Source organism: Aquarana catesbeiana, linkage group LG01 (genome assembly GCF_042186555.1).
Source record: "Aquarana catesbeiana isolate 2022-GZ linkage group LG01, ASM4218655v1, whole genome shotgun sequence".
Lineage (NCBI taxonomy): Eukaryota > Metazoa > Chordata > Amphibia > Anura > Ranidae > Aquarana > Aquarana catesbeiana.
In genome coordinates this window covers 796624496-796636536 of record NC_133324.1, presented here as the reverse complement: position 1 = coordinate 796636536, position 12041 = coordinate 796624496, and the positions used below count along the sequence as shown (strand labels likewise).

Sequence of the window (12041 nt, the reverse complement as noted above, 5' to 3'; positions counted from 1 at the left end):
AATTAAACTATGTCAATCCGAAAAAAGGCTCTGGCCCATTTGCAGCTCTGTGCCCCATTAGACCATCGCTGAACTCCTGAAGTAAAAGGTGCTTACCTGACTAGTAATATGACTCTCTTTGGTTGTACTTTTTTTGGTCAGCTACCCAAAGTTTAGAACAAGAATATCAGCATGGATGCCAGTCATATAGCATTTTCAAAAGGAGAGCTCAGCAGTGGCAGGTTCCATGTTTCTGAAAAATTGTATTATTAAGTTTGGTAGAGTGAATGATTGAGAGTCTAGTTCAATTTCTATTCATAAAATCTGATAAAGATCTTTAAAAGATAAGATATGTATTTATAAGTGTAACAAAACATAGCCAACACGTTTCAGGAGCCAATCCACCTTCATCGGGCCTTGTGCAGGTGTGGCCTTGAATAAGAGAGCAGTTATCCTGAAGCAGGTTTTTTAGATGGTTTAAATGCTAAGCCCTAAAAGCAGCCTTTTAAATGAAAAATAATTAGACCTAATTACCAAAAAAAAACTGATCCAGAGCTCCACCAACTTCATTTAAATATTTTCAGTGTTGATTAAGGTGCTTTTTTTTTTCCAGGTCCTACCAGTTGACTGTCAGAGGATGTTTGGCCGTAATCGTTCCCCACCTGGATCCTCCGTACCCCGTCTGCCTGTTATAGAGCATCCATTGTCCCGTCTAGGAGACCCAGAAACCTTGTCTCTCAGAGGGTTTTCCAGACCAGGGGATGAACAGCATGAAGAAGAGGAAGAACTATACCCTAGAAGGAACCTGCAGACAGCCTCTTCCTCCTACAGTGACAGGAGCCTGATCCCACTGAAGCATCATGTGCCACAAGGTGTGCAGGTCACTCTCTCCTCTGAGCCAAACAAGACCAGACTACCTATATTTGGTAAGTTTGGAAATACATAATATCAATTCTGCAGAATCCAGAATATTACCTAAATGCTTCAGAAACTGTTGTGTTATAGCTGTGGTGAGAGATCATCACCACCTGCTTTTATTTTCTCTTCCCCGATTCCCCCACCCCCTCATTAATATGCTATTTTTTTTATTAAAACCTACCCATTTTTTTACTACCTTATTTTAGAGCCATTTCATAGTTGCCAACATTGGGGAAAAAAAATTCGGGACACTTTTTTTGGCTGTAGGCGGAGTCAGCCTATAATTAGGGGGCGGGGCATGCGTTAGTAGGCGTGGCATAGAAAACTGAAAATGGGCGTGGTTTACATGAAATAGTGGGCGTGGCTTACATGGGCATGGCTAAATGGGGTGTGGTTAGAGTCTGAGATGAATGAGGGATGCAGAGGGAAAGGGGGGTAGAGGGATGGAGGGACAGCAGACCCAGATCCTACACCATAATAGCAATGTGTATTCCAGAGTTTAACAATCAGCAGATAAAGATACTCCAAACACCTGGTGTTAGCGCTTCAATCATCCCGGCACCATGGTTGTTATAATGTCAGGATGATTGAAGCTCATTATTACTATTATTACATTGTAATATAAATAATGAAATCATTCAACTCACCATAATGCAGAATCAGTGGGACCCCTGAGCGTGTCACCTGCCACGTCGCCTGCCACCAGATGCCATCAGGTTCCCCCAGCAGAGTCTGTCCTTACATAAGGTGCCCCCAGCAGAGGGGGGAGAAGGGGGTGCAGGTATGTTGGTGACACAGGGGGGGAGAGGGGGGTGCAGGTATGGTGGTGACACAGGGGGGGAGAGGGGGGTGCAGGTATGGTGGTGACACAGGGGGGGAGAGGGGGGTGCAGGTATGGTGGTGACACAGGGGGGGAGAGGGGGGTGCAGGTATGGTGGTGACACAGGGGGGGAGAGGGGGGTGCAGGTATGTTGGCGACACAGGGGGAGGGGGGAATCAGGTATGGTGGTGACACAGGGGGGGGAGAGGGGGGTGCAGGTATGTTGGTGACACAGGGGGAGGGGGGAATCCGGTATGGTGGTGACACGGGGGGGAGAGGGGGTGCAGGTATGTTGGTGACACAGGGGGGAGGGGGGAATCAGGTATGGTGGTGACACAGGGGGGAGAGGGGGGTGCAGGTATGTTGGTGACACAGGGGGGAGGGGGGAATCAGGTATGGTGGTGACATGGGGGGGAGAGGGGGGTGCAGGTATGTTGGTGACACAGGGGGGAGGGGGGAATCAGGTATGGTGGTGACACAGGGGGGGAGAGGGGGGTGCAGGTATGTTGGTGACACAGGGGGAGGGGGGAATCCGGTATGGTGGTGACACGGGGGGGAGAGGGGGTGCAGGTATGTTGGTGACACAGGGGGGAGGGGGGAATCAGGTATGGTGGTGACACAGGGGGGAGAGGGGGGTGCAGGTATGTTGGTGACACAGGGGGGAGGGGGGAATCAGGTATGGTGGTGACACAGGGGGGAGAGGGGGGTGCAGGTATGTTGGTGACACAGGGGGGAGGGGGGAATCAGGTATGGTGGTGACACGGGGGGGAGAGGGGGGTGCAGGTATGTTGGTGACACAGGGGGGAATCCGGTATGGTGGTGACACGGGGGGGGAGAGGGGGTGCAGGTATGTTGGTGACACAGGGGGAGGGGGGAATCCGGTATGGTGGTGACACGGGGGGGAGAGGGGGTGCAGGTATGTTGGTGACACAGGGGGAGGGGAGAATCCGGTATGGTGGTGACACGGGGGGAGAGGGGGGTGCAGGTATGTTGGTGACACAGGGGGGAGGGGGGAATCAGGTATGGTGGTGACACAGGGGGGAGAGGGGGGTGCAGGTAAGTTGGTGACACAGGGGAGAGGGGGGAATCAGGTATGGTGGTGACACAGGGGGGAGAGGGGGGTGCAGGTATGTTGGTGACACAGGGGGGAGGGGGGAATCAGGTGTGGTGGTAACATGGGGGGAGGGGGGTGCAGGTATGGTGGTGACATGGTGTGCAAGAGGGGAGCCAGGACCATCAATGTCCCCAGCCAGCGGAGCCCCAGTCCATCCATGCTGGACCTCAGCCTTTGAGAAGTGTACTGCAGGGAAAGCTCCAAGCCTCCGATACACTGAGTACACCCCCTCCCCCTATCTCTCTTCTCCCCCACTACACTGACAGGCCACTACTCACAGGTCATACAACTCCTGAACAGCCAGATGAAAGCCTCCCTTCTTCCCTCCCGTCACTCCCACTATTGCCTGAGCTCCGTTGGACACACGGGGGCGGAGGGTGATGGCAGTGGAGGCTGATCACGTCTTCCTTGTGTGCAGTGTAGAGCGGGGAGGGGTTGCCAATCCCTCCAGCCAATAGGCTTCAGTGTACAATAGAATTTTCTATTTGTACACTGAAGAGAGAGAAGCGGATTGGCTGCCCCTCTCCCCTGCACTGAACACAAGGGGAACTTTGTGACTGACTCGTGGAGGCAACGGCGGCCATTTTTGTGGAGCCATTGCCGTTTTTTACAAAAACACTCACGATTTTCTTGGGACAAACCCCAAAAATTCGGGAAAACACCCGGGACAAAATTAAATCGGGACAAGGGTCCCAAAATCGGGATTGTCCCGGGAAAATCGGGACTGTTGGCAACTATGTGACTGACGGGACCTCCTGAGTGACGTCACCCGGCCCCCAGTGACGTCACCCGAAGCTCCCCCCAGCCTCGCCGCCGTCTGTTTGTTGCCGTTGTCCTGTTGCCTGGATCTAGGCAGGGTAGTGGCTAGTTCCCATCCTGCAGATCAACCTTGTGACGTCACAGGAAACATGTGACCAGGAAGCAGGAAATCGAGGGGCGGGAACGTGAAATGAATAGAAGTGAATAGGAGGCTGCGAGCAGAGCAGAGCACACGTTTTCACCCTGAATCTGCTGGATGGGAACTAGTCGCAACCATCTAGGCAGCGCCTGGCGGCATCGGAAGCGGAAAGGACGGAGTCAGGGGGGGGGGCGCGGTCGGTGTACCGTCACAATCAGCATAGGCGACGGCCATCTTGGTACACCCCGCACTCGGGGAAAAAAAACGATACCTGGCCTACTGCGCATGTGCGATGCTCGGCTGAAGTGACGTTGCCTCGCGGACATCTTGGTACACCCGCACTCGTCCGCAGTAAGCCTAGAGTTTGAAGTCGGCAAGCGGACATCTTTATACACCCACCAGAGGCTTGCTTTTCATAGTTCTTTTTTTTAATAGTAAACTCAGCTTATATAGCGAAATATGGAATTTAGAAGTCTGTAACACTGTTTTGATGTTTAATTTTAAAAGCAGCAGCAAGCCTGCTGCTCTCACAGGTTTGCTGATGTGACAGAACACCACTGCTTTTAAAATTCAACGTCAGAACAGTGTTACGGACTTCTAAATACGGACTTCTAAATACGGACTTCACTATATAGGCTAAGTTCACTGTTAAAAATAACTGTGACAAGCAAGACTCCGGTGGGTGTATAAAAATGTCCGCTTGCCGACTTCCAACTTGGGTGTACCAAGATGGCCACAAAGCAACATCACTTCGGCTGCGCATCGCGCATGTACAGTAGGCTGAGTAGTGTCTTTCTGATGGGTAGCGGCTATCTGATAGAACACTGCCGCTGTTCTATCAGATAGATAGCCGCTACCTATCAGAAAGTGCAACCGACGTGACGTTGCATTGCGGCCATCTTGGTAAACCCGTACTCATCCGCACTAAGCCTACAGTCTGAAGTCACGAAGCGAACATCTTTTTACACCCACCAGAGTCTTGCATTTTACACTTATTTTTACCAGTAAACTGAGCTTATATAGTGAAATACAGGATTCTGAAATCCATGACACTGTTTTGGTGTTGAATTATAAAATCAGCGGTGTTCTGTCCGATTAGCAAACCTGTGAGATCAGCAGGCTTGCCGCTGCTTTTAAAATTCTACTTAAAAACAGTGTCACGGATTTCTAAATCCTGTATTTCACGATATCAGCTCAGTTTACTGGTAAAAATAAGTGTGAAATGCAAGACTCCGGTGGGTGTACCAAGATGTCTGCTGTATTTGTGCAGCGATTTTGCAAACGCAATTTTTTTCTTTAACTTGCTGATCAGTCATTGTACTGCAGAAGGTTGGCTCTATTGCGCGAATTGCCATAGGTGTACGTCACTTCGTGCAATAGATACAGTGGGCATGTGCACAGCGCGTGGCCGGAGCCGATGTGCGTGCCTAGCGGCCGTGATGTACGCCGACTACCCGCGATCGCTCCACAGAGAGCCATTAAACAAGGATTGGTGATAAAGCATCAGTGGAAAGGAGAAACATTTTTCCCGTATTAACTCTTACAGGAGAGAATTTCCCTTCCTAGGGGTAGATTTCATCTCACTTCCTGTTGTCTCCCTCCATTTGCAAGTAGGAGTCGTTTGTAAGTTGGATGTTTGAAAGTAGAGGCCTGCCCTATATACTCAGCACAAATTTGGGCCTTAGGTGTTGTTGTGGCCACAACACTATAAGCCCTCACAGGGCCCTGCTGTGAAATATTAGATCAAGAATTGTAATTACATGTCCCTGTTGAACGGCTCCTACTTGCAAACAGAAGGAGACAACAGGAAGTGAGATGAAATCTACCCCTAGGAAGGGAAATTCTCTCCTGTAAGAGTTAATATGGGAAAAACGTGTCTCCTCTCCACTGATGCTTTATCACCAATCCTTGTTTCACTAAAAACCCCAAATTGTCAAAAAACATTTGTCATTGGGACAGAAAGTGAGGTGAAATCTTCTGAAGAGGAGCACAGACAGCAAAACAAATGTCACAGGGGTGATAACCCTTCCCTATGTTTTCCAAAAAAGCCTAAAATAGATTTTTTGGGTGGAGCTACATGTTAAAAATTTACCAGTTCAAAATTACAAAAAGATTCTACTTAACAACAAACCTACAGTCCCTGTCTTGTTTGTCTGTATACTGCTGTTCAGAGTATATAGGGCCTGGGGGCCCCACACCTTTCCTTTTTTAATTTGGGTGCGGGGTTCCCCTTAATATCCATACAAGACCCAAAGGGCCTGGTAATGGACTGGGGGGTACCCATGCTGTTTGTCTCACTGATTTTCATCCATATTGCCAGCACCGGACATTACATTAAAGCCATAAGCAGTTTTAAATGACTTTTATTACTTTAAAAATGACATTTTGTGCAGGGACTGTTCTAAGCACGGGAAACACGCGCCACTTTACAGGCATACTATAGACACCCCCCAGGTCTGATATTTAAAGGAATATTTCACTTTTTTTTCCACTTTAAGCATCTTTAAAATCACTGCTCCCGAATAAACGGCCGTTTTTAAAACTTTTTTTGTGCATTGATACATGTCCCCTGGGGCAGGACCCGGGTCCCCAAACCCTTTTTAGGACAATACCATGCAAATTAGCCTTTAAAATTAGCACTTTTGATTTTGAACTTTCGAGTCCCATAGACGTCAATGGGGTTCTAACGTTTGTGTGAATTTTCGGTCCGTTCGCAGGTTCTGGTGCGAGGGGGGTGCTCGGCTCATCCCTAATGTGGACGAGGAGGCCTGGCTCGTAGTCTCCACTCTTATTCATCCCAAAGGTGTTCTAGAGGTCAGGGCTCAACCTGATAGAACACCAGTCAAGTTCCTCCACCCCAAACCCGCTCATCCATGTCTTTATGGACCTTGCTTTGTGCACTGGTGTGCAGTCATGTTGGAACAGGAAGGGGCCATCCCCAAATTGTTCCCACAAAGTTGAGATCATTAAATTGTCCAAGATGTCTCGGTATGCTGATGTATTAAGAGTTCCCTCTTTTGGAATCAAGGGGCCAAGCCCAACCCCTGAAAAGCAACCCCACACATAGTTACATAGTAGGTGAGGTTGAAAAAAGACACACGTCCAACCTATGTGTGTGATTATGTGTCAGTATTACCTTACATATCCCTGTATGTTGCGGTCATTCAGGTGATTATCTAATAGTTTCTTGAAGCTATCAATGCTCCCCGCTGAGACCACCGCCTGTGGAAGGGAATTCCACATCCTTACCGCTCTTACAGTAAAGAACCCTCAACGTAGTTTAAGGTTAAACCTCTTTTCTTCTAATTGTAATGAGTGGCCCAGAGTCTTATTAAACTCTCTTCTGCGAAAAAGTTTTATCCCTATTGTGGGGTCACCAGTACAGTATTTGTAAATTGAAATCATATCCCCTCTCAAGCGTCTCTTCTCCAGAGAGAATAAGTTCAACGTTCGCAACCTTTCCTCATAACTAAGATCCTCCAGACCCTTTATTAGCTTTGTTGCCCTTCTTTGTACTCGCTCCATTTCCAGTACATCCTTCCTGAGGACTGGTGCCCAGAACTGGACAGCATACTCCAGGTGCGGCCGGACCAGAGTCTTGTAGAGCGGGAGAATTATCGTTTTATCTCTGGAGTTGATCCCCCTTTTAATACATGCCAATATTCTGTTTGCCTTATTAGCAGCAGCTTGGCATTGCATGCCATTGCTGAGCCTATCATCTACTAGGACCCCCAGGTCCTTTTCCATCCTAGATTCCCCCAGAGGTTCTCCCCCCAGTGTATAGATTGCATTCATATTTTTGCCACCCAAATGCATTATTTTAAATTTTTCTACATTGAACCTCATTTGCCATGTAGTCGCCCACCCCATTCATTTGTTCAGGTCTTTTTGCAAGGTTTCCACGTCCTGCGGAGAAGTTATTGCCCTGCTTAGCTTAGTATCGTCTGCAAATACAGAGATGGAACTGTTTATCCCATCCTCCAGATCGTTTATAAACAAATTAAATAGGATTGGTCCCAGCACAGAACCCTGGGGAACCCCACTACCCACCCCTGACCATTCTGAGTACTCCCCATTTATCACCACCCTCTGAACACGCCCTTGTAGCCAGTTTTCAATCCATGTACTCACCCTATGGTCCATGCCAACGGACCCTATTTTGTACAGTAAACGTTTATGGGGAACTGTGTCAAATGCTTTTGCAAAATCCAGATACACCACGTCTACGGGCCTTCCTTTATCTAGATGGCAACTCACACCATAATCTTCCATCCACCAAATGACTAAATGATTTGGACCAGTGCACAAAGCAAGGTCCATAAAGACGTGGATGAGTGAGTTTGGGGTGGAGGAACTTGACTGTCCTGTATTTTTTGGACAGGAGCCAGTGGTGGGACCCTGACCGGTCTGTGGATATGCTGCCCCATATGTCCCATACGCCCCATACTGCGATGTACTGTGTGTTCTGACACATTTTTATTGGAACCGGCGTTAACTTTTTTTCAGCAATAGAAGAGCTAAAGTAGCTTTTCTTTTCGATCAGTTCAGCCTTCACTCCCCACGTGCATCAATAAACCTTGGCTGCCCTTGACCCTGTTACCGGTTTGCCAGCTTTCTTTCCTTGGACCACTTTTGGTAGGTCCTGAGTCCTGATCATGGAAGTCTGGGAACATCCCACAAGAGCTGCAGTTTTGGAGATGCTCTGACCCAGTCATCTATCCATTACAATTTGGCCCTTGTCAAAGTCGCTCAAATCCTTATGCTTGCCCATTTTTGCTGCTTTAAGTGCATCAACTACAGGGAAAACATGTTCACCTACTGCCTAATATATCCAACCCACTTTTAGATGCCATTGTAACAAGATAATTGATGTTATTTACTCTACCTGTCAGTGTTCATAATGTTATGGCTGACCGATGTATGGTCTGGGCCTGTTATCCAAGGGGTTTCACAAGGACACATAAACTAACCATTGTACTCAGCAGAACTGTTATTTTAGGCACTTTCTGTTACTCCTATCTCTCTTTCTTCTCAGAACTTCCTCTCGGATATGGCTATGACAGGTTAATTGTTTCCTTGATAGAGAACACCTTATTCTTCATATGGCAACTAAAGCCATAGAGGAGTATCTGAAACTGATAGGACAGAGATACCTCAAGGAAGCCATTGGTAATGTATCCACTGTGCACTGCTTGCGTTAGAGGAGCCTAGACACACTGCCCATTTTGGTGGCCAGCTAGACCTCCTGTGATAAATTAGTTGCAAACTGCAGTGTCCTAAAGAATCTTACTCCAACATTTCATATTCTTGATATGTGTATGTTGTACCTTGTACTTGTGTTAAAAAGTATCCTGTTCTCTTTGTATAGCTTCCTTTGTGTGAAATCCCTGGTGTTCCTGCCAGTGTCTCTGCTTTCCTATCTCAAACTGACCACGCTATGCATTAGAGCACCCATCCATCCCGGTGTGGTCAGTTTTCTGGCTGTACTGGAAGAACGGCCTGCCTGTCCTCCAATCATCAGACTTGTGCTGACTCCCCCTACACACACACACACACCAGATATTCTCTGGAAAGATCAGTGTACTGCTGTTTTTTTCACCCCCACCATTCTAAGCCTCTTCTGCAGCTGTGAACAGAGGTCATGTAATCTTTTATAACAAAAAGGGGTAAAATTATTTATAGCTATGGTTGCCTTAAATTTCTATTTTTAACTGAATGGGTTGCTTTATAAGGTTCACATATACTTTAAGAACAAAAGAAAATTGCTTACTGATAAAAAGGGAGAAGGAAGAAAGAGATTTTTATTAAAAATCAGCACACATTACACAAATTAACACTTGCTAGGCACTCACTTAACCCCTTGATCACCCCGAGATGTTAACCTCTTTCCAGCCAGTGTCATTAGTACAGTGATAGTGTATAGTAATATCATTGATCACTGTATTATGGTCACTGGTGGTATCAGTTCCCACTCAGTGTCAGTTATAACTAAGCTTCAGGGGGCAGAGCAAACCATGTTGGGGGCGTTGCCTGGTGATAGCCCAGGCTAAGGTAGTCTCTCTCATCATCACACAACCCCCTGGATGTGTGGCACCAGGGAGTCTCTCCTTCTATCCTCCAGTGTCAGTTAGTGTCAGATTATCCGCCACACTATTACAGTCCCACTATAAGTGGCTGATCACCGCCTTTACTAGTATATATTATATAGTATACATATACCATAGTTTGTTGACGTTATAAGTTGTGTACAAACCACAGCGTCGCCTATGGAAAATATAGGGTGCCGAAGTTCATTGTTGGATTGTTTATGGGGGTTTGTTCTTTGGTTTGTTTACGGGAGCAAGTAAATGTAAAGCTTGACATGTTGGGGATCTATTTGCTTTGTGCGACCTCATCTTTTATATTTTACCAGAAGTTGGGTAATATATTGCGTATGTCTAGCGTAAAATTAACTTTACTGTATTTTATACTTATATTTTACCCTTGATAAATAGTTGCGCAAATGTCGTTGGGTACATAAAATGTTTTAACTTAGACCATTTTATTCTCCAAGGTCTCTGCTTTCAGAAAATATATAAAGTTTTTTTTTTTCCTTTACTAATCTTCAGGCCTAAAATAATTTTTTAAACATGTGCAAATGACTCTGACAATGATTGACTGATTGACTTACCCCAATGAATGCTTGGTGAAAGTCACACATTCACAGCTTTTATATGTCCTTATCTGTAAACCAGTGGTGTTGCTAGGGGGTGGCTTTTGGGGCTATAGCCCCGAATCTGGAGCCCATAGCCCCGAGTCTCTGCAGGGGTCACCAAGGGGAGGGGGCTCTCTCTGGGGACCATGATGTAAGGGGGGCTATCTGGGGACCCTGATGTAAGGGGGGCTATCTGGGGACCCTGATGTAAGGGGGCTCTCTAGGGACCCTGATGTAATTGGGGGGCTCTCTGGGGATATATATATATACACACACGCGCGTATATTATATACATGTGTATGCCCGCCCAAGTGTATGACTTTCTTTACTACTCTGCTATGGGCTCTAGCCCCAGATCTTTTGTAGACCTAGCAACGCCTCTGCTGTAAACCATATTTGATTTTCAGTAATTATATAATAGATTTGTTAATACCAGGGTCCAATCTCTCTCCCTCTACCTCTTTCCCTTCCATTTCTCTCATTTTCCATGTCCCCCACCTCTCTCTCCTTCCTATTCCTATCTCTCCTTCTAGCTGGGGGAGGGGGCGTGGGGCATTGTAGCAGGCGAGCGGGGGGGTTTGCATTGTAACAGACTACGGGCGGGGATTGGGGGAGCACTAAGGCAGACTAGCAGGGGGGGTTTTGGGGTACATTGTAGCAGAGTAACGGGGGGGTTGTTACTACCCCACAGTCCACCAGAGACCCTGCATAGCCCACTAGAGACCCTACACATCCACCAGAGGCCCCTTACAGTCATCAGAGACCCTGCATAGTAACCAGAGACCACGAATAGCCACTAAAGATGGAAAGGGTGGGACAAATTTAAATAGGTGGGGGGCACCTGATTTTAGTTTTGCCTAGGGCAGCACGAAACCAAAATACACCACTACAGACAGCACCACTTCTCTGGTGTAGTATGTCAATGTGAGCATTTATTTAAACAATGTAAAAAGATCTCACTCACATAAGTACAGTGACTTGAAAAAGTATTCATATCCCTTGAAATATTCCACATTTTTTCATGTTACAACCAAAAACATAAATGTATGTTATTGAGATTGTATGTGATAGACCAACACAAAGTGGCACATAATTGTGAAGTGGAAGGAGAATGATAAATGGTTTTCAACATTTTTTACAAATAAATATGTGAAAAGTGTGGTGTACATTTGTAGGGCGCCCCCCTGAGTCAATACTTTGTAGAACCTCCTTTCACTACAATTACAGCTGCAAGTCTTTTTGGGGATGTCTCTACCAGCTTTGCACATCTAGAGAGGGATATTTTTTGCCCATTCTTCTTTGCAAAATAGCTCAAGCTCTGTCAGATTGGATGGAGAGCGTCTGTGAACAGCAATTTTCAAGTCTTGCCACAGATTCTCAACTGGATTTAGATCTGGACTTTGACTGGGCCATTCTAACACATGAATATTCTTTGATCTAAACCATTCCATTGTAGCTCTGGCTGTATGTTTAGGGTCGTTGTCCTGCTGGAAGGTGAACCTCAAGTCTTTTGCAGACTCTAACAGGTTTTCTTCTAAGTTTGCCCTGTATTTGACTCCAGCCATCTTCCCATCAACTCTGACCAGCTTCCCTGTCCCTGCTGAAGAAAAGCATCCTC

At 46.8% G+C, this 12041-nt stretch overlaps 1 protein-coding gene across 1 annotated transcript in view; it reads left to right on the top strand.

Annotated features, from left to right (window-relative positions):
• LOC141113947 (EF-hand calcium-binding domain-containing protein 6-like) overlaps positions 1-12041 on the top strand; it is a 198439-nt gene that overhangs the window by 2174 nt on the left and 184224 nt on the right. Inside the window, exon 2 of the mRNA XM_073607324.1 lies at positions 593-905. Within this exon, the coding sequence (XP_073463425.1) occupies positions 617-905 (289 nt within the window). The 5' untranslated portion in view covers positions 593-616. The remainder of the gene's footprint in view (positions 1-592; positions 906-12041) is intronic.